Consider the following 23,186-nt stretch of genomic DNA (forward strand, 5'->3'; position numbering starts at 1 on the left):
GTAGGCAGAGTTCCTTAAAGAAAATATTACTTGGGTTTACTCTAAATCTCATCTCCATCAGAGCTGAGCTCCGTGCTGCAGCACCCACCACGTTGTGATCTTGTGTACAGGCAGTGAGTGGTGCTGATGGTTAAGTTCATCGTTTTTCAAAGTTTTCAACGTTGAGCAGAGAATTGTGCTTAAGGCATTGGTGGTAAATTACTGGTTCTTTGAGATGCACAGCAGAAACAGAACTTAGTGATTTTGTAATTAAGCGAGTGCCTTGAGATCCCTTCTGTCTCATTCATTTTGTTAAAACTGATGTTCGGTTTTTATGCATTTGTAAGCTAGCTTTCGTAAGAAAATGGAGAGGTACTGCCTTATTACCTGAGGTCAAAATGTGACCACTTTTACCTCAAAGATACAGTTTGGTTTTGCAATATTTGAATATGCCTAACTATGTATCTTGTGGCAGTTTACCCTTGTTGGCAAGGTGTTTTCTCTTAAGTCTGTATCAAGGATGTTGTCGTTTCTTCTATGCAGAATGAGCCTTATGGCTCTTTGTTGCATTCAGTACATTGTAATGAGAAAACTGCTGCAGTGAGTGGAATAAATTCTGGATTTGCTGGACAGTCAGTGTATTTTTCCTTCTTTTTTCCTTTTTTTTTTGTGCTTATGTGACACATTACTAAATGTAATTTCTAGTTCGCTGTTACTCTTACATGCATGGTGTGCCCTTCATATGTTCTAAAAGAACTTTTCGATATGGCTGGGTAGTTGCTTCATTTTTGAATTCCTCATGTTTCACTGATTTCTAAGACCACAGTATCATACTCAGGAGAGCTAGAAAGTATTAAAAGATTTTTATCTAACAATAGATGGTACACACAATTAATTTCCTCAGCGTTGCTTGATTCCCTTTGCCTTTGATTGTAGACTATTTAGTAACATGCTTTTGTAAAGCTATAAACTGTCCTTTTATCTCTATCTCCCCTCCCCCGCTTTTTGTACCATAGATAATTCAATGCGTATCAGAAATAAACATTGAAGGAGATGCCTGCTGGAAAGAGACATGTAGGAAGAGTGAGTTTTCTCATTAAAGTTGCAGCAATTAGTATTTAAATTACTTATGGGAATTAGTTCCACTGAAGGGACAATACTATTGACGTAAATATCCTTGCAACATTGAAAGAAACATAATTCTGCTTACAAATATACTTACATTCAGGAAAGAACCAATTAAATTTTACATGAGGAAATGTTTTAGTTGAATTTCTATGGAATGCATTCTTATAGTGATTATTAGTGTGTTTGGTTTCCCTTCACATCTTCGTGTTGTTCAAAATTCTCTGCTTTCTGTAAACTGATTCATATGGATCAGGTGTTAGGAGGGTCTTTCTTCAAAATTTCTAATTGAAACTAACTCAAAATTTAACTCCTATGCAAGGAAAATTCTTTTTGGCAGCTGCTGTAGCCCAAGTTTGCAAGTTGAAGAAGTGTAACGTGGCAATTGTGAGATGTTTAATTCTTCACAGAAAGAGCGGTCAGACACTGGAATAGGCTGCCCAGGGAGGTGGTGGAGTCACCATCTCTGAATGTGTTTAAGAGTTGTTTGGATGTGGTGTTAGGGGATATGGTGAGGGGAGAACTTTGTAGAGTGGGGTTGGTGGTTGGACTCGATGATCCCATGGGTCTTTTCCAACATAAATGATTCTATGATTCTATAATACTTGAAAACAAAACGCTGCATCCGAGTTTTAGTTCTGTAACACTATCTCCTTTTTCTGAAAGTGAACGTTAATTAGCAGAGAAAAGTTAATAGTGAAATGTACCAGGTATGTGTAATGAGATCACAATGGACAAATGCCTGGTTTAGATGATTTGATGTTTGATAGAATTAAGTCTTCAAAGATGCAGAGGATAAACAAATTATTTAGTCCTTGTCACATTTCCTTCTCAAATTCCATTTAGGTTAGTGGCAGCATGACATTTAATTACATTCTTAAACAAGACTAGGATGTAGAAAAGAGGATGAATGAACAGTAGATGGTGATAATGCAACATGTAGAGATGTAGTATTGCTAAAAAAAGTACATTCACAGGTATTTAGGCTGTACCCCATAATAATTTTTAATAATATTCCTGAGCAGACACAAATTTCTTCAGTTCAATCAATTCAATTAGTATTTGATTTAGAGCTGAAATGTATGAATAGACTATAAATGTAATTACATTTTATTTTTTCATTTCTGTCAAGGAAAAAAATTCTAGGTTTCAAAAACATGGTTTTAGAGGAAAATTCTTCCTTTATTAATCAATGTCCACTACTATTTTGTAATTTTAAATCAATGTAGGTGGCAACCCAAAATGCCCTGAAGAATTATTCAAAATAAAGACAATTGAATATCTAGATAAATAATGTTAATGGATGCTTTTGTGCAGTAGTAATATGGCTTGTTCAGTTCTGTGGAGGATAACACAAGTACTCTGCTTTGCTTTATAATTATGGATTTTTCCAACATTGACACATATGGTTGACCAAAAATAATTTGAAGTGTGCCCCTTTGTATATATGAGATTTTAGTGCAGAAGAAAACGATACAAGCTGTATTACTTGAAGCTAATTTATTTCAACAGTCTTCTCTTTCATGATCTTGTCCCAGAAAATATACTCTCATTTCTTTGGGATACTAATTAGAAACTGTTAATTTTCAAATAACCATAAACTGTTTACATTATGAGCTGAACTGTTCAGTGTTAGTGCATATGTTACAGCATTTGAAAATTAGGCAGCTCAAAAAATGTTTGTAGGTGTTATAATTGTGACTTGCTGATGGAAATGGAAAATGAATCATCCATTTCACTTGTAAATTTATGAAATCTCATCGCCATTCAAAATTAAGCACTGTTAAATTCTTTAAAGTGCTTATTTAGAAAATGAAATTGTATTTTATCCATCTATGGATATTATAGTGCTCGGATAGCAATTGAATTCTTAGTGGTTAACTCAGGGAATATCATAGAATCATTTAGGTTGGAAAAGACCTTAAAGATCATCGAATCCAACCATTAACCAAACACTGCCAAGTCCACCACTAAACCATGTCCCTCAGCACCACATCTACAGGTCTTGGAAATACCTCCAGGGATGGTGACTCAATCACTTCCCTGGGCAGCCTGTTCCAATGCTTGACAACTCTTTCGGTGAAGAAATTTTTCCTTCAATAGCCATCCTAAACCCCCCCTGGTGCAACTTGAGGCCATTTCCTCTTGTCCTATTGCTTGTTACTTGGGAGAAGAGACTGACCCCCACCTCCCTACAACCTCCTTTCAGGTAGTTGTAGAGAGTGGTAAGGTCTCCCCTCAGACTCCTTTTCTCCAGGCTAAACCACCCCAGCTCCCTCAGCCGCTCCTCATAAGCCCTGTTCTCCAGACCCCTCACCAGCTTCACTGCCCTTCTCTGGACACGCTCCAGCACCTCAATATCTTTCTTGTAGTGAGTACTCGAGGTGCAGCCTCACCAGTGCTGAGTACAGAGGAACAGTCACTTCTCTAGTCCTGCTGGCCACACTATTATTGAAACAGGCCAGGATGCTGTTGGCCTTCTTGGCCACCTGGGCACACTGCTGGCTCATATTCAGCCAGCTGTTGACCAACATCCCCAGGTCTTTTTCCACCAGGCAGCTTTCCAGCCACTCTTTGCCAACCCTGTAACGTAGCATGGGGTTGTTGTGACCCAAGTGCAGGACCTGGCACTTGGCCTTGTTGAACCTTAAACCACTGGCCTCAACCCATCAATCCAGCTCATCCAGATCCCTCTGTAGAGGGATCTTCCTACTCTCAAGCAGATCAACACTCCTGCGCAATTTGGTGCTGTCTGCAAAAATTAGTTCTTGATGTTTATGAATGTTCGTGAACAGCATGAATAGGCTATTTTAGAGGAGAGTAAAAAACAATAATTGACAATTGTTATGGCTTTACTAATAAATCAATAGTGTTCATGGGAATGACAAAGACAAAAGAAGCCCAGCATTTGAGTTAAGGAATTGTGGGACAATTGAAATTGGTTTATGGCTCAAGTAATAAATTAGTAACAGCCATGGGAATGATAAAAGGAGCCCAACATTTGATTTAAGAAGTTGTGTAGTAATACTCCAGGTTTGAAATGTTTTGGCTAATAGGTAAACATATATATGTAAGTAGGAACAGCAAACCACACTTATCATTTGTTTTTCATTGGAAGCATGGTAATCTTCCTGATTCCCCCCCAGAAATCAAGTGCTCTTAATTTACTGTGAGTGTTTCTTTCTTTAACTAAAACCAAATATTCGTTCTTGGTAGGACTGATTTGTGTATGCTGACTTTGCATTTCATACTCTCACCAGCTCCTTCTTTCCCCATTAGATGAATGAATGTCTTTAAATTGTCAGACCAGGCAGATACTGGAGCTCCAAAAATAATGCATAAAATGTAAAGAATGATTATTTTAATTTTTGATACTAAGCTGTAAACTGCAGGAAAGCCAGTCACTGACACCAGATGGAGAAATCTGGTAAGATTATTAGTAACAGGATAACTGTTTGTATCGTGGGTAAGGATTAGATGAAAATTACAATGCAACTAGGAGACCAGCCTAAGTGAGACAAATAGATTCTAAGCAGTAGGGTGCCATATAAAATCAGTAAAGTATCTTAATTTCAAATAAAAACTGTATGTGCGAAAGTGCAAACATGAGAGATCTGAAAGGAAAAGTAAGGAAACTGTAACGCCTGACAGAGGGCAAGCAACTTTACATGAGGAGTACCTCATGTGCACAGCGGAATGTCAAATCAAAGGGAATCTGTAATATCTGGATGTAAACTCTACAGAAAGAACAATTAAAGTTTGGGACAGGCAGGACTATATATCAAAAATTAAATTTCAGAATATATTTTCAGTGTGGCAGCTATCAACAGAAATCTATAATTAGGATTTTAGAACGACACTGTTGGCTGTAATGTGCAAATCTCATCAACTGTGTGACATTCTAGAAAGCAACTGACTGTGAGAAGCAGTAGTGACGGGTGGCTTCATCTTGTCTGTATGCAGATGGTGTCCTTGTTATTGAATTTCCCAGAGTTTTAATATGGTGGAAGCTGTTGTGCTGACAGGACTTCTGCATGAGGGTTGTCGCCTGTTCATCATTTTGGTCCCCATTTGTGTTATCATACTTCTCTGTTTGCTGTTTGCTAAACAGAATTTAAGGGATCATTAATTAGAGAGGCACTCCTTTTATTTTATTGTTTATGACCAATTTCAGATCCAGTTGCAGGCAAGGTGATACTTTTTTACAGAGTTGCAGGCCATCCTTGTCCAGAGGAGTTACCGGGGTGAAGAGGTAGTCCTACAAAGTTCAGAGTGGATAGAAATACAATAGACAGTTATGGGTTATGCCACAACTCTCCATATGGAATTCAGGATGACTTGGAAATATAATCTTGGGAATGATAAATTCCCAGCTTTGCACACTGATTACCTGCTAGCAGGTCTTGCTAATGTCAGGCTGCAATTAACTGAATGACTGCCTGTGTGAAATGAAGTTTAATGAAAACCTTCAAATTTTGATCATGTATTCCCAGAGGACACCCGCTCTGTGGTAGTTTTACCTATTTATTCTTGAGATTGAAAGAGTTGTATTTCTTTTACTTCATTGTCAGCAAGCAAATACACCTAGTCAATAATTCATGTGGCAGTTTACTCAATAAACGCAGTGCATTTTGAGAAAGATTGTCTTCTTTTAAGTATTGCTTCTGATCCAATAAACCAAATTATATAATAATAAAGTATGTCATCAATGTAAACACATACCAGATGGGTTGTAAAACATTTAATTTTAGATCAGTGCAAATAGACTGAGATAAACACTGCTGTGGCATATTGTCAGTCACTAGTAAAGCTCAAAAAGGATTCCCACTGGGTGTCCGTATCCTGGAGGATTCCACCTTCGTGCTTGTTTTTCTCTTGTTTTAAGTCTTGCTCTATTTATCCCTATTTGCTCCACATTATTGCGCTTTCAGACATGGTGTGCTGGCCTGGCTGCATTTCAAAGCGTGACAATGCGAGCCAGCAAGGTTTTGCTGATGAAAACCAGAAGGTGTTCCCGGGGAAGGTCTCCCGAGGCGCGGGCACGGCGGAGGCAGGGCAGCTGCTTTCTGTATGGTGGGGAGTGGGCTTCCCGCTCATGTTGTTTTCCCACCCTGGGGGGGATGGATGCTGTTACACGTAGCAGACCCAGCTTCCTCCAGGATGGATGTAAACAGTGATAGTTGGCGCTTATTATTTTAAAATGTGATTGCATTCACTACAAGACTCTTTCAGTTGTGGTCTGTTCAAGATGAAGTTCAAAGTTTCTTTGCACCATTAAATTGCAAGGCTAGGGTTTTTTTTTCCACACAGTTAAAATCCTTTGCTCTGTATTTAAGTTTAGGATATCTTCTAGCAGTTCTATAACAAAGTTTTCTAGTTGTGTGTTCAGACATTTTATTTTATCTTTAGGGACGTGGTTTAGTGGTGGGCTTAGCAGTGTAAGGTTTGTGATTGCACTTGTTGTTAAAGGTCTTTTCCAACCTAAATGATTGTATGATTCTATGATTTGCTTATGTGTCTGGGTATATAATTTAAATTATGTAATCACAGAATGGTTAGAGTTGGAAGGGACCATAAAGATCATCTAGTTCCAACCCCCTGCCATGGGCAGGGACACCTCCCACTAGACCAGGCTGCTCAAAGCCCCATCCAGCCTGGCCTTGGACACTTCCAGGGATGGGGCATCCACGGCTTCCCTGGGCAACCTGTTCCAGTGCCTCACCACCCTCACAGGAAAGAATCAGTACATCTCCTTTAGCATTATATCAAAAGGGGTGGTTTTAAGTATTGTATCTGGAAAGCATCCACATTTTAGTGTTTTTACCTGTTTTTTTGTACGTGCCTCCTAAATCTATGTTTTCTGAGTTCATGCAAATAGTTTTGGACCTTTTAAATCCTACTTGACACTTGAGTCTAAGTGGCAGAAAATATAGGGGCAGGTTTTATGAAAAAACTTGACTTTCAGATGGACATCTCTACTCCAGATGGAGTCTTGACAAAATCTTAACAGGGGTCTATTATTCCCAACATCCATAATAAATGTTCATGTCACATGCTTCAAAAGGTTTGTTTAAAATACTTTATGTTACCTAACTTTATGTTTCTAAGCTGTTGGATCCATGCAGATTTTCATCAGATGATACGCAAGTAAAATGAGTGAAATATGAGCAAAGATAACTTTTTATTATAAGCCAACCTTAAAATGCAGGTTGTATCATATAAACAGAAACACTTTGTCTCCTTCAAACTGTAGAGCTGGATTCTTTTCGTAGAGGGGAAACACAGCCAGGATTGTTTAGCTAAGAAAAGTTTGTTGTTTTCTTATGATTACTAATGTGGTTTTTTTTGGGTAGGCAGAAACACTATCAGCTTATGGATCTATCAGCCTATTTGACATCAACAGGGATGCCGAATTTGTGTTATCTTTGGAGTCCTGTAAATCACAGAAAATGCCCATTTTAGCTGCCTGTTAGGGCAGAAGTTACTTGTTTAAGTACTGAAATGGGGTAGAGTAAATTTAAGCATTCTTTAGGTGCTTTATATATTGAAAAGTATAGTTAATTTACATAGAAGAAATTCTGATTGGAGACTTTTAGCTTCATTATTTTTCTTCTAAAGTTGTCAGAAAAGAGCCACTTTAGATCTGGAGACTATTCTTCATTTTCTCTGTGAGACTTCTGGGACCCTGACATAACTTCTTTGTCAATACTTAATCAATGTAGAGTTTTTTGAATTTTTATTTATAATTTTTAAGCCCATTTACTTAAGTAGGTATCAAAAGCATGGCAGAAAGTAAAAAGTCTGATTGTCGTCTTAAACTCTAATTAAAATCAAACCTTATCTACATACAGAAACAGTACACACATATACCCGTGGCATGCAGATATGCTTCGTCTCGATTGCATCGCAAAAGTTTTCTTTCTAGATGCAAGTGACTTCCAGTCCTGGGCATGAATTAGCATTGTGTTGCAGAAAACCAACACCTTATTTACAAAAGTACATTTTCCCGATTTGTTCTCCTGGGAATGAACTTTAATAAGAAAAACACTTGTCTTGTCTGACAGCTGATGACAACGTCGAAATCACTGAGTGACTAAGATGACAAGCTATCCCTACACATCAACGCATCAGGCTTTTATTGCTGTCTTGGGTATACAAGAAACTTGTGTTAAGCGGGGTTTAATAAGGACCCATTCTGTTTGTCAGTTCTGTGACTTGATCTATATGAAGGAAGGAATAATGTCCCCGTGTCAATTGAAGATTAGAAGATTGCAGTAGGTATTACCTGTCTTCATAGTATGAAGCATGTCTGTAGAGATGCAGGCAAATCAAACGGCATGTTTTTTTCGTCACACTGCCAGATGGGGATTAGATAAGTTTACGTAAAAATTCATGCATCGTTAGTCAGAAACTGATGGTTGAGATTTAGGAAGAAATTTTCCTCTGAAGAAATACAGCTTTTTTTCCCCTTAGGTCAAGTGAATTACTGTGGTTTTATTGCTGTCATCTTTAACTACTAGGACTTTACAACCACGTAGTATTGAATGGGAAATTACTAAAAGCACTGTGAAGACATCCCTTTGGTGTGGAACTTACCTTCCGTGTCTTCAAAAGTTATTGGAAATTCATCACTTTGTTGCAGTAAAATACCATGATATTCTCTAATAGTCTCAAATGGCTACTTCAGGCGTAGACCAATGATCCATTCTTCAGCGTCTGGTAAAGTAGATGGAAATGGCATGCTTTTGTGTGATGTATGCCTTTTTTAAACATTTCATTAGGAAGATCCCAGCAAAATATGCTTCCTCACAATGCCCTGCACTGAGGGCTTTTTATTCCAGCACAAGTTAACAGTAAACTCCCCAACTCCAGGTACCGTATAGAGCTGTCTGAACCACGGTTTCTCCTACAGCACGTTCGCGTGTTGGAATTGAAGAATATGAAAAATCCCTTTAATTTTTTTCAGCTTTAGGGGTTTAGTGCCTCCCAAAACAAACATTAAACTCTGAAATTTATAGTTATTTGAAACAGCAGAATTAGGTTTCAGCCACAAATCCAGATTTGCACCTTCCACTTAGGTGTTCGGGTATAGGGCAGGCTGATCTTTAGAAAAAAAATAGGCGTCCTGATTTTATCACCAGAAGAAGAGTCACAGAAATACAGCCCTCTGTGTGATTTTTCTGACGCTTCCATGGAGAGACTTCGTCAGAAGCAGCAAAACCAAAGAGTTTCTTGCTACTGCGTATTTCATGTATGAATCTTGAGCATATGCTCTGAGTGGGTTTGAAATCACTTAGATTTGATTTTTTATTTATGTTTATTATTATGCATTAATCCATAGCACTGAAAATATGTCTTGAAGAAAACAGTGCAGTAGGGAGTGCAGTAGGGGAAAAATACTTCAAAATAATATTTTTAAAATGTTGCTTAATTGCTATGATGACTAGCATTTTTATTTGCATTTTAATGCATTCTGTTCATTTACCCGTATTTGCCTCATTATTTCATGTTGCCAAATACTTGGTTAATGTTATTATTTTGCATTTAAAGAAATCATGATGGGGTTTTGAGCATTATGTGTTTTTCCGTTTTTCTATTTTTAATACAAACATTTCTTGTTTTCCTCCAGAAAGGTTCTAAAGGAAATCTCTGTTGGAGACCTAAAGCCTAATGAAACAGTTGAAGCAAATCTGGAAGCACAACTACTCTCCAAATTAGACCATCCAGCCATTGTCAAATTTTATGCAAGCTTTGTGGAGCGAGATAGTTTCTGCATTATCACTGAATACTGCGAGGTGAGACTTGTAGATTGCTTTGAAGAAACTTGAAAGGATGTGTGTGTTAAGATAAGGTCTTAAAGGAAACATAGCCCAGTTTTCTTTAATGTTTTCATTTGAATTTTACTCTCATTTCTCACTTGTGGTATCACCTGCTACTCATTAGGCATATTTCAAATACGAGATGTTACCTGCTCACCTGAGACGCGTAGCTCAGACAAACCAGAGAAGCTCAAGCCTGATCACATGGATGATGAGTTTGGTAGCAGCATTGACTTTATGAACTGGAGAATAGTGTGAGTCAAAGACCACCAAAGTTCAGAGGATACAAAAAACATTAAAGCAGGATATATTACAATATAGCTACCAGTTTCTTTCACTCTAGCATTTGGTTTAAAAACATATTGATGCAATCTGTTTTAAGGCTTTAAAATAAGAACTTATACATATTTAAGACAGATTTTTAAGAGTTTATATAAAACAAGTGCCTACTTTGTATTAAATATAGATGTTCTGTTTTTAAAAAAATACAATCTGTTATACATACAGTGATCTTTTCATGAAACTGTGAAGCAGACTATTCAGTTGTGCTCTGCTAGACATTTGAAATGCTTTGGAAGCTAATGACCCTGGACTACTGGGTTACCTGCCCACCAATCAGACTTGTATTAGCTAATCACATTTCTTCAAGATTTCGGCTTTGGTGGGAGTAATTAAAGAAGTACTATTCCTGCCAGTCGTTTCTTCCTTAGAAGGTTTCTTTGATGACAGTTAAATGCCTATTTACTGCTGGGATTTTTAAAAATTAAATACGAAATGTTCAATTCTGTTATGCAATCTGAATATTTGTTTTAACACCCATGCAGAAGCTCTTTGCGTCATTTCCCTGAATGTCTGACAACTGACGCTTGATAGAAATTTGGTACTGCCAAGTCTCTGTGGAAATCCAGAGCTCAGAATTGAAGGATTATTCTTACTGCCCAGATATTGCTGTGCACTGATTCGTTTTCTCTCTAGCAGTGGTAGAAAGTGGCCCAACACCAGATCAGTTAAGCCTATAGGAATAAAGGAGCCTCTTCCAGTAGCATTACAGAGCTGGACTGGTGGCTTTGGTGCACAGTTTTCTATCTTTTTTTTTTTTTTTTTTTTTTTCCTCATCTGGAATAAGGTTATAGGAGAATAAAAAAGAGCATGATAGCAATCCCCATAGTAATCACAAGCTGCTGCATCTTGGGATTTTTTTTATTTAGGCAATGTAAACTACCCTGTGTGAAAATCTTTCGGTGTGGAGTTACCCTAGGATCTGGGAGTCGTATACTCAAACACATGAGAACGTATTAGAGCAAGGCAAATGACAGAGGAGGAAATGGATGCGTTGGCTGTGCAGCTGAATCATTTCAGTTTTGTCTGCTAGGTCAGGCCAGAATGACAGTGGGTCCACTAGGATGTGCTTCTGACATTTTCCAGAAGGACACACTATTTAGTATCACTGCATTTTAGCAATTACGATGTATTTAATTGAATGTTCAGACAAGGAAAGTGTAAAGCAAGGGTTCACATAGTGCTGTAAAGTTTCTTTTCTATTTTAGTGGGAGTATTTCCAGAAGGTATACTTTTGCATGTACTTATCTATAACCTGCCTTTGTATGTAGTGGGATTTGAATCTTTTCAGCTAAAAAAATGCCTGTATAAATTGCATATAAATTGAGAATGAGAAAAATGTATTGCTACTTCATCCTTGTTCGGAAGTCTGATACATTCAGTTTCTCACGCATAGAATAATTACCAGATTGGCAGTAATCGGTACTCTTGGGCAGACTCAAAAAAAAGAATAAACATTAAGTTGGCATGGAAACAGAACTACTTTCTGAGCCTTATTCTGTTTTCTCCGAAGTACTGTGGCTTATTCATTAGCCGTAGTATTTTGCTCATTCTTGATGGAATAGCATGGAGTGAGCCTCCAATGCAGCTATACCGTGCTATACCAAGAGAACATTGGTCTGCATTGCTCAGCTCGACGTCTTTTAGTATAACTGAATTCACTCAAAATTATAGAAAAGAAGTATATGTTTTCTGTTTTGATCTTGTTGAGCCTCTTTGGCAGTTATCCTGGATCAAAATCTTACAGGCAATATAAATATTGTCAGAGAAGTCAGATTTCAAGCAAAAATTCCTTCACGAACCTTGGATTTAATATTGTAGCATAAATTGGACTTCAATAAAATACCGTTTTTACAAAATAACTACCTTAATAGTTGCATAATTTTAATACATCATAAACCAGAACTAGTTGTATTTTCCCCCAAGCAATTATTTCTGTCTCTTCACTGTGGTCTCAGCTGTGAAGTGAGTACACATATGCTAAGGAAATCTGAGCAAAAGGAATAACTAAAGCAATCAGTGCCTGTTCACATTATCAGCTCTAGATGCTAAGCTGTTCTAAATAAGTTACTGGTGTATTTGATACTCTTGACATTTAAATCAAAAATGCATCTTGGAAATTCCCTATATACTTTATTTGTTAAATTCCTTATAAACTTCATTATACTGACCTTCCAAAATGCAAAATTGGGTTAACAAACTTCTTCAGAATTTCATGGCATCAGTATTTCAGCAAATCTTTTATGATGTATTTTTGTTTTCCTTTTTTAGATGCAAAATCAAGGTTAAATTAATTTTAAGACATTGAGACCAGTCTTCTCTGCTTGATACAGTTACTTGAGGGCACACGTAGTACTTTATCTGACAGCTTTTGTCCTCCTTAGATATTTTGACAGTAATGTCCCCCAAATTAAGAGGATACTCACTAGCCTAACTCTGTAGGTCCAACAATTCTTTTCCTTGCATTTTTCATGGCAATGTGTTATTGTGAGAGGGGACATATTGGGACAGGGACAAACGGCGATTGGACCGTGCTGTACTTCATCTACCCTCACCTGGATAGTACATAGTCCCTTGCGGCCAGTAGCCAGCTGACACATGTTTGAGCACCCCCTGAGTCTTGGGCTATCGCTACAGTTGGCTCCGGATGATCTGGGGCAACTGTCTGGAATAGGTGAATCATTATTTTTGGGGTGCGTGAGTAGGCTCAGACACAGCCCATCTGGTTGCCATGCAGCAGGGTACCCAGCAACACTTTTTCTTTCCTTCCTCTGCTCTGCTGCAAGCAACTGGGGGGAAGCAGTCGAACATTTGGAGTTGCAAAGGGGAAGCAGCTGCTGAGAGCTCCAAGTTCCCAGAAGAGCTTCTCTCTGGGCTGCGGCAGGGAGGCAGATGGAGAGCTGATGGAGAGCATATTCGCTTCCCTAGTGGATGAGATGATTCAGACATTTCAATTAAAAAATGGCAGGACATTGTCAGGGAACACATTTTTGATACATGACCAAACATATTTTCTTTTTTTTAAACATATTCACTTTTGAATATTGTAACTTAGAACCTCAGAGACCACAGTAATTACTGTAAATCCATGTCAAAGACAGAAATGTATGGACAGGACAGAACCTGCTTATTTTGTAGTGGCAGTATGAATGCTGGAGTGTTGGGAACAGAAAAGCAAGAAAGGCTGAAGAGATCGTAAAACATTGAGAGTCAATGGTACAGAGAAGGAAGGGTTGATGATGGGAAATGGTAGTACAGGTACGGTTGTACAGGTTAAATTATTTTCTTGTATATGGCACATAAAACTTCTTATTTTATGCAGAATGTATAATGTAAAAGTAATGACTTATGGAGAATAAGCTGTCCTGATGTAAGGTAATTAGTCACTAGAGTACAATGAGACTCACAGTCCCTTTGCTCTGGGATTAGTTACCTCAGCACAGTGCTTGCCACTAACGTGCGTTCTTGTACACAAAATGCATTTATTTTATAAACTGCATAAACAACTGTCTGACAACCGTCTGTCTATTTTTTAGAAAAATGAACAGTTTTCATATAAGTCTTCTCAAAAACCTCTTTCATCATACCGTTGTTCAACCAATTTTTCCAAATGTCTGGCTTACCAGTTTTCAAGTCGTCTTTTTCTGTATATATTTTCTGGTTTATTTTCATGGCCTAATGTAGGTCCTATTGCTCCATTTCTAGTGTTACTACAAGACCGATTGTAGTTTTAATGAAGTATTTACAATAACACATGCTATAGATTCTTGAAGCTTTAATTCTGCTTTGTTTCTGCTTTGGCAAAAATGAGTTTGGAAGAGGGACAAAGCATCATAATTAAAGAGACTGTATTTTAATTCTTCAGAGAACAGCATTGTTTCTTTGATGCTGACGTGGTTATTTCAGCAGAATAAATGAGAGCATCTCTTGACTGTGCAATGTTTCACTTAAGTGGAAATGCTATTCTCAAATTTATAAACTTATTTGGACTGATTGGGGCAGATTCATTTTACTTGATTTAGGTGTCTACATATTAGCCTGTTGATGTAGGCCCTCATCATAAACTTTTGCAGAGAAACAGCGTTTCTACGACATGATCCATCCATTCCTAAGGTAGACAGCTAGATGGCAGAGACAATTGCGCTATATACTTGTGCCTGTTCCTTTGTGTTAACTGTAAAGGGAGTTTGAGGTCACCAGCTCAGGCGCACGTCTAAAGCCGGGGGACATGAAATGAGAACAGTTGAAAACTTTGATGATATTGTGTAACACCAGGAGAAAACTGACCCACTTTCCCTACGCCGCCAGACTGCTTGGTCTCATTTTGATCCTCAGTTGTGGGTGCTTTTGGTGCTGGGAGAGTTCAGAATTCATGTGCAAGCATTAATTTTACAGACTGTGCGGTAGGGAGCCTGAAGGTCTAAGAAAGCATAGCCCTGCACTTTGGTAAAGGAGAAGACATTTTAAAAACTTACTTTAAATGCACAAATATGTTGTGATATTTTTCAGGGTGGAGATCTGGACTTTAAAATTCAAGAGTACAAAGAATCTGGGAAGATATTCACTCAAAAACAAATAATAGACTGGTTTATACAGTTGTTACTCGGAGTCAACTATATGCATGAAAGGTACAGTCATTTAACACGCGCGCATTTATCTTGGGAGGGGAGGGGGCAGACTTACTGGCTAGTTGCAGGTGTTCAAACAGAAACGAAACTGTATGGGTAGTCATGTATAGGTATAAAGTCCGATTCACCAAACTGCTGTGGTATAAGTCATATACCTAAAGTGTAATTAATTATCTATTCTGCAAGAGCATTGTGTATTATATCTTTTAGCAGCACAGTGGTAGATGTCTTTAAGCATTAGACACACTTTTTCCAAGAGCCTTCAACAGAAATAGTTCAATATTGTTAGAAGAAAATGGATTAAAAGGTTAAAACCAAGTCAGCTTTTTTAAGGGGAGTCAACAAGGATCTCTTGTAGGTATTTAATGTGACGAATGCAATATGTATGCTTGATGTACTCCCACTATAATCAGTGAAGTTACATACATACCTTCTTTGAAAAGAGACACTACTTTTAACAGCACATCGAAGAATAACCTAAAAAATTACTGCAGGTCATCCAGTCAGTGATGCGTGGAGATCACGCGTGGTTTGAGCAGGGGTAGATGCTGGTGAATACCCACCTGGTCATCTCCATGGGTGTAGTTCTTGCCTGCAATGTGATTTAGGCAGGCTGATTTGGGCGATTTAAGCAGTTCCCTCGTTGCTAGTGTACTGCACATGTGCGTGAGCCCTGTCTGGTCCCCTTCCCGCGTCACCCAGTGCGGTTCCCTTTGAGGTAGGTGGGAATATTTAGCATGGTACGAGGGAGATCGAGTGCTGTGCTGAGCCAGGAGCAGAAGGCCCAGCATGCTGCCACCTGCATTGAGAGCTGGAGGAACAGCCGAGCAAACGGGAATACCAGGCTCCTTTCCTAGCAGCTTTTCGGAAACACTGAGCCAGCTGAAGTTAACCCGGCTTCCCATCTTCTCTTTTCCTCCCTTTCCTCCCTGTTGCTTCTGCCTGTTGGCAGCTCTGAAATGTCACGTTAATGAACAAGACAGAGAATCCTTTAAAGAACGTTGTAGCCCAAAAGTCCAAGATTTTTCGTCCTGCCAAGCTAAACTGTTTGGACTATTATTCTTATTGAACTTTTACAAATAAGAATGTCATTGCTGCAAGGACTGTCTTAGCAGAGGCTAAGGATGTTTGTCTTTAGTTGCCTGCATGTTTTGGGGAGATGAGCTAATACGCCTAAAATACTGGCCTAAATTATTAATACAGCTGGGGGGTGAAAAGATGTTTATGTTTGAAGAGTAGGTTACACCCAGAATCTGGAGAAGAGAATTCAGTTTTTTTCAATATGAAAGTAAACTAGAATCCATAGTCTTCCATCCTGCATGAATACTCAGAAAACAAGATTATTATGCACTGGGTTGAAGGTGCAAACACCAAATTGATGTAGCTGTTTTAAATAATATCTTTCACAGCAGGGCTTGGGCCAAATTTGGTTGCCTGAACTTGAGTCTCAACAGAGCGGTAGCTAGGTATAGTCACCTGTCACCGAGAACAACCATTTCTCAGTTGAGCTGAAGTAAAGTATGTGGGACACGTTGGACCTAAACTGCATGATGCCTAATGAGTTTTTGCACCTACGGTGTCAGACTCTGGAGGCAAAAGGGCAGAGTGAATTGCTGTCCAGGATGCAAGAACATTTTGGTACCTAAACGCCAATTTATCTGGGGCTTGTACGTGAAGTGCCGCCCCCACAGACTGCGGTAATGGGAGCACAGCAGAGAGAGCTCTCTTGGGATGCTCTGTTCATCTTGGGATGCGTTCACCTCAGGTGGAAAGGACAGATGGAAATGGAAATAAAAATCCTGACTGTTTAACTAAATTAGCAACATGGGTTTGGGTGTTTTGTTTTTTTTTTCTTTTCTTCTCAAACTCCAATTCAACAACTGATCATTAAAAGTTTTGGTAATCCGGAAAGTCCGCTTTTGGTGAAATCCTTTCTTTAGTATACGTGTTTAGAGGATGCATTGTGCAGACTAAGGCAGAATAACAATAACATTGCAGTTGGACTAGATGATCACTGTAGAACTATTCTATTCTATTGTATGTTACTCTTTTTGTCTTTCATTTTCTGTATTTCCTTATTCCTCTTTTATCTCCTCTTTTCCTCCATGTCCCTTTTGTCTATTCTTCTTTTCTTTCTATTTTTCTCATCTTCTACTTGTTCTCAAATAAATCTTTTAAAAAAAATCCTATAAATAAACTCCCTTTGGTAAATATGTATATTAAATTACTGGTTTTCCTGAAAAGTACAGTTTAATTCTTCAGCGAAAGCAGCAATTTGATTTTGCAAACAGCATTTCATTTTCTCTCTTTGAATCATAGCTATTTAATAGCACCTCTCCAGACACATACAAACGACCTGACAGTTTTATTTTTGTTTGCATTTCCTGTATTGTACGTTATTTGACTGTATGCACATTAGAAAATTTAATATTTATCTTATTAGTTTAGAGCCAAACAATAGCTTAAATGGAAAAGGTTAGGCTTAAAAGAACGGAAAACTACTTACAAAAATTAATTTGAATTACTGAAACATAATAACAGCCCTCAGTTTAGGTATGGAGGAGTCATATGTTATGTTTTCACTACTGATACGGAAAAAAGCTGTAATATATGTTTGAACTATGTTCTAATGCAAAGAAAACTTTGCCCTAGAATTAGAAGCTTGAGTTTTGTTACCTGTGGGTTGGACTTCCTCATGCCATTCCTTAGAAAATCCAGCTGCAGTGGATGAGAGTTTTTATTCCAGAGCAGCAAAAATTATTATTTCTGGTTTTAGATATAGACTATTCATGTGGTTGTCCTTGCACAGCTTTAGTTGAACTTCTGCACTTTTTGAAAACTCTTATGCTGGAAACTTTTTTTAAAACAGGACTTCTTCACTGCCTTAGATTGTATTTCTTTTCCTGTAATAATAAAGATTATACAGATTAGAGATTCCTGTGTTTTACTTATGCTTCGTAAACCCCGAGGAGGGCATGAATAGTTTGTGGTCATTATGCTACCTACTGGCTATTTTGCATAATTGAAAGGATTTTTTAATTTTAAACTTGAAAGCTAAATTGTCTAGAATTAAATAGATTCAATCCTCATCTGTCATTGATATAACCAGAGAGAAAAGTAAAGGAGAGACAACATAGTTCAGTGGTCTTATCTAGGCGGAGAACGTTAGCATGGAACCATCATCTAGTCTCTCTGGCATACTTGTAGCCCATTGCACGTCATCCCACAGCAATCAGGGAATGAGGCTTTTCATTCATTTAACCTCAATTTGAATAAAGCTGACCATTATGTTATCCATCACTTTGCCAATCTTTATGAATAACGTGCCAACACAGAGATTTTTATCAGGTTACCGTTTATGCAAGCAAATCTGCCGCTTTCAGTCTACAGGATGGCAGGCTTTGCCCAAGTACTTTGTCTGGATTTCACGTTGTCTTCCCTAGTACAGGATTCAGACTTACTCAGAACCTCTTACTTCTCTAAATAATTCTTCAGCTAGAGAAAAGAGAAATTAATTGCTGAATATTTCACAGCAGTAAACTACTTCCACTTCGATCAGCTTCCCTTGCTGGTATGTTGCAGAGGAAGCTTTATTCAAGGAGCCTGCCCCTACTCACTGCTTCGCGCTGTTTTTTTATGACTATGAAACAACAGGCAGGTAATCTATAGAATGTAGATATGGGTGTATTTATTGGCCAAATTTGAAACTGTCCTTATGTGTTAATTTCTACCCAAAATATCAATAACCACTTTGCTGACTGTCAAGTTAGATTAAGTTTTGCTGGAGTCCAGTTAATTCATGTTACTTTTATAGGTCTGTCTCTCGGTCCAGCAAAGTGTCACACTCTTCCTTAAACTAGATTTACAGTGCAGGCTCAGTACTTATTTCTTACTAGAATTAAACCAGTTGCTTCGGTTAAGGTTTCATCTTGTAACTAATCTTCTGACATATCCTGGCAGAATAAGGTGGCTTGCATTGAGAGACATCATCATGGGAATTTCCAAACAACGACCCGAAGTATTTCTTAGTCATATTAATAAAAAATAGCATTTTATAATTCTTGGTAATGCAAATAATTTGCATAACATTTTCATCAGTATGTTACAAATTTATATTAGCATTACATTCTAATTCAAACTAATGGGACCCAAATATCTTCTGTTTATCACCTTTTCAAATAATATGCTACTGAAAGCTTTCTGGATAGTTTTTATACATCAAGAGAGCTGCTACTCGAATCACAGATATCCAGGAAACTTTCAGGTTCACAGAGTCTGTAGTTGTATTTCTACAAAGCAATAATAATTAAAAAGGGTTAAAACCCACCAACACTCAACAACAATATGCAAGAAAAATCTAACTCAGTGAAGTCAAGTTCTTGCAAAGACTCTGTGTGATGAATGGTAAGGGAAGACTATGAATCTAAATTAACAGAGCAAGATTTATATAAAACTACATGTAAATATAGGCTTATGAAATAATAATGAGTATCACCTTAGCTTAATTTCCTTACTGACGTAATGTATGATGAGTGTGCATGTATTGCTCAAGAAAGTTGCCAAATAGAGAACAAATTATTTATAAACATCAATGGAGGCATACTGAATAAAACTTGCATTTCTCCAATGTGCAGACCTTTCTCTACAAGCATTACTTACGGGAGAAAAACTCAAAAGATTGCCATAAGAAGCTTAAAGAACTCTTTTCTTTATGTCCTATAAAAATAGAAATGTTTCCTTTTCATGCTCAGTCTATGTGCATATTAAAACATCTTCTGGTAGTTATTATTTTTTCCCGTTTGTGAACAGAGTGTATTGAGTTTAATAATTTTTTTCTCTTCTTGCAAAAAAGATTTTCAAATGAGCCGTGGACTGAATTGCTTATTTAAATTGTGCTGTAGAATATGTATTTTCTAGTCTTAATATGGAAACTATTTTGGAAATAATTTCAGTATCTCAATGCATAAGACTGTAATAATTAAGTAAAATTTGAGATAATACTTGAGGATTGCGCCAGAACAATTAGAATCTATTACTATATTTGTTTTTCCTTCCCACATCTCAAGAATCTTATAACCTCTGCTCCTTTCTTTATCTGTTCGAAATGGCTGAACAACTGCTGTATTTGTATTAGCAAATGCAGTTTCTGTAGCTAGCATGTACCAAATGCTGTTCTAAACTCCCCCTGAGCTCCTGAGCAGAGCTGATAACTAATACTGTGTGTTATCAAGCTATAAGGAATTTAAAAGTGGATGAGCTTTAGTTTAGTTGAGGTTGTAGGGAACCCTTTTGGAAGAGTTATTAACAAGAATTAATTGAGAACACGTTTTGTATACTGTAGAGATAGTTTCTTTTCCTAAGGAGATGGAGAATTACTGCTACGCATTAAGATTTCAAGAAATTGAGAAGATGCTTTTTGTCCCCACATGGCGTGTAGCTTATGATGATGCTTCAGTCTTTAATAGAAGAATTAGTCTTTAAAAGCTACTTGTTCTTTTCTTTTCCTTTTGATCTCTCTCTTTGTAAAGTTCTTTTATTTCCACACCATTACTGCAAAAATTTGAACTACTAGCCTAGTCTATATACAAATATGTATATTTTCTCTGAAGGCGAGTTCCCTGAGCTTTGAGAATCTCTTATTGCTGTTTTTCTCATCCCTTAATCTATTGTGAGACAGCTCATTTTCTGGCAGAAAATAAGACGTAATGCTTTTAAGAAGCGCCAGATAGGAAGACTTGCCTTTCTCCCTTCCTCTGCAGCTCACGTTAAGCCCGTATCTGTATTCTCAAGCTGGGATCCCTAGGTGCATTTTTGTTATCCTGGCTGCTTAAGCTCTCATCCTGCGTGTGGGCGTCTGCGAATGCACCTCTGTGTTTATATGAAGTTCCTTAATACCATCGCCTGTGCGTTGTCACTTACAGGGTTAGACTGTAGCAGTGGTGGGCTGGGCTTCCTAACAAGGAATGAAGATAAATACTTGGGATACTCGATACATGACTGTCAATGCTTCAAGTTGGATGAGGTTGAATTTCCTTTTATATTCCAGGCGAATACTTCACAGAGATTTGAAAGCCAAGAATATATTTGTGAAAAGTAATCTTCTTAAAATTGGTGAGATTTCCATACTTTTAAAAGATGTGTTTTAGTATGATAGAACAGTCCAGCAGACATTTTGTCAATAAGGAGATTTAGATCAAGCCATGTCTGATGGAGCATTTTGATTTGTGGTTAAACAAATCAAACTGTATTTGACAGTCAGACACATGAACAGGGGCCCAGAGCAGCAATAAAATCTCCAGCCTTGAGGGTGCTCCAAGCCTGGCTGGAGCTGGACTTGAGCAGCCTCATGTAACTTTGAAGCTGGCCTTGCTTTCAGCCAGGGGTTTGAATTGGGTGACCTTGTGAGGCCTCTTCAAACCTACATCATTCTCTACTGTTATGATTTTCTGGTGTTTTTATTTTGAAGAATTACAGAAAATTGGTTTTTCCATATTTTAAAATTCTGGAAGTTTTTCTGGATGTACAGTCATTGTATCATGTCTAACAATAAACCCAAAGAGTTTGTATGAACAGATACAGATTTATGGGATGTATATGACTAGATTATTGTTTCTGCTGTTACTTTTAGGGGACTTTGGAGTTTCTCGTCTTTTGATGGGTTCATGTGATCTGGCAACTACATTTACTGGGACACCATATTACATGAGTCCAGAAGCACTGAAGCACCAGGGATATAACACAAAATCTGACATTTGGTGAGTAGTCAGCATGCTATTTCAGTTGGACCAGGCATTTATTTTCTAGATCAGCATTTGACTTTATTTAGAAACTACTTTTTTTAAAAAAACTGGCTCCTTCAGTAGGGTGCTCACACTTCTCCACTAAAATTATTCCAGGGCATTTGTGTCATATTTTGCAATTGGAATGCTTGCTTTATGTGTTAAGAAACATGTAGTTTAGTCTTATTCTGGGTTACCTGGGACTTCAAAGTACAGGAAGATTCAGGTCCGGTCTCTGCCATGACACAGGATGGCTGTAGACAAAATTCAAGTTTCGCTAGGGAAGGGGAAATCTTTTTCTTTCTCATATTGAGAAAGATGAAGGGAAAGACGCAACTTTCTGTTAAACTTCCAAGTGGATGAGGAAAGAGTGATTCCTGGCTGAGAGGAAAGCAGAAGGACCTTCTTAGGAACTAAACTGAAAAACATTGGCAAACGCAAAAAGAAAGAAGGTACTTGGAAGGGGAGCTAAAAATTAGAATAACTGGAGTGTTAGGACAGAAGCAAAAAGTCATTCTATCTTATGGAAGGCTCAAAGGTAGACAGTAAAGTGTGAGTTCTACACTTGGCACAAATTCTTGAGATCAAGACTTCTGAGGTGATGATTAAAGAATCAAGTTGAGAACCTGAGATCTGTTGAAAGACTTTAGGAGAGCTTTAGATGTGCTTTTAGCTTTGCATTCCTGCAAGCTAAGATGAAGAATGATTTTTGGAATGGGGAAAATATCTGCCTCGTTTATCTTTGTATCCTAAAGCATCTTGTTCAGTTTTAAGATGATAGTTAAAACTATTGTGTTTTTAAAATTCTGTCGTAGTATTTTTTATATAAAATGTACTTTTTTTCTTCTGTTAAGATGTGTTTGTTTCTGTAAGTATGCTAATCTGAAGGTTCCTTTTTTATGAATATTTCAAATCAGGAAATTTCCTTCGTAAAACATTTGATGACTGGAATGTAGGTTGTTTGCTTGGTAATTTATGCTAGCTTCTGCTCAGTTCTGCCTTTTCAAAATATATTTGTGACTGCAAGATATAATTCTAAAAGTTGAAAACAGTCATCTGTACTTTCAACTGGTAGCAAACATTTTTCACAGTTAGCGTGTTTAATCCAGTCAACGGATGTGTCAGGAATCTCATCTCATGGTCTGTATACCTAAACTGAGATGGATTTGATGTCAGATTCTCTCTTGTTCATCTGTGTCAAAACAAATATCAGTTAATACATGTAGTCAATAAAAATATATTGAGAGATTTCAAAAGATGTCAAAACAAGTAAACAGACAAGAAAACCTGCCTTTTGTGCTCTATTACTGTAAAGAATAATTTATTGTATTGCAGTTGAAATGGAATGTAAAATATATGTTTAAGTTCTATTTGTTGCTACAAGTGTCAATCCATATGTCATTGAAGTTGTACAGAGCAAATGAAAGCAGAAATTTGTCCAGTACATTTATAGATGATGTGTTGATCACCCTTTCAAAATTTAAAAAATAGCAGAAATGTCCCTGCACCCCAACCCG

General features: G+C 37.6%; 1 protein-coding gene across 4 annotated transcripts in view; it reads left to right on the forward strand.

Annotated features, from left to right (window-relative positions):
- NEK11 (NIMA related kinase 11) overlaps positions 1-23,186 on the forward strand; it is a 104,031-nt gene that overhangs the window by 12,851 nt on the left and 67,994 nt on the right. For all 4 annotated transcript variants that reach the window (XM_063325299.1, XM_063325300.1, XM_063325301.1 and 1 more), the window contains 4 exons: positions 9,734-9,899; positions 14,772-14,890; positions 20,937-21,001; positions 21,519-21,645. In XM_063325299.1, the coding sequence (XP_063181369.1) occupies positions 9,734-9,899; positions 14,772-14,890; positions 20,937-21,001; positions 21,519-21,645 (477 nt within the window). The remainder of the gene's footprint in view (positions 1-9,733; positions 9,900-14,771; positions 14,891-20,936; positions 21,002-21,518; positions 21,646-23,186) is intronic.

This window comes from Chroicocephalus ridibundus, chromosome 2 (assembly GCF_963924245.1).
Source record: "Chroicocephalus ridibundus chromosome 2, bChrRid1.1, whole genome shotgun sequence".
In the NCBI taxonomy this organism is placed as follows: Eukaryota; Metazoa; Chordata; class Aves; order Charadriiformes; family Laridae; genus Chroicocephalus; species Chroicocephalus ridibundus.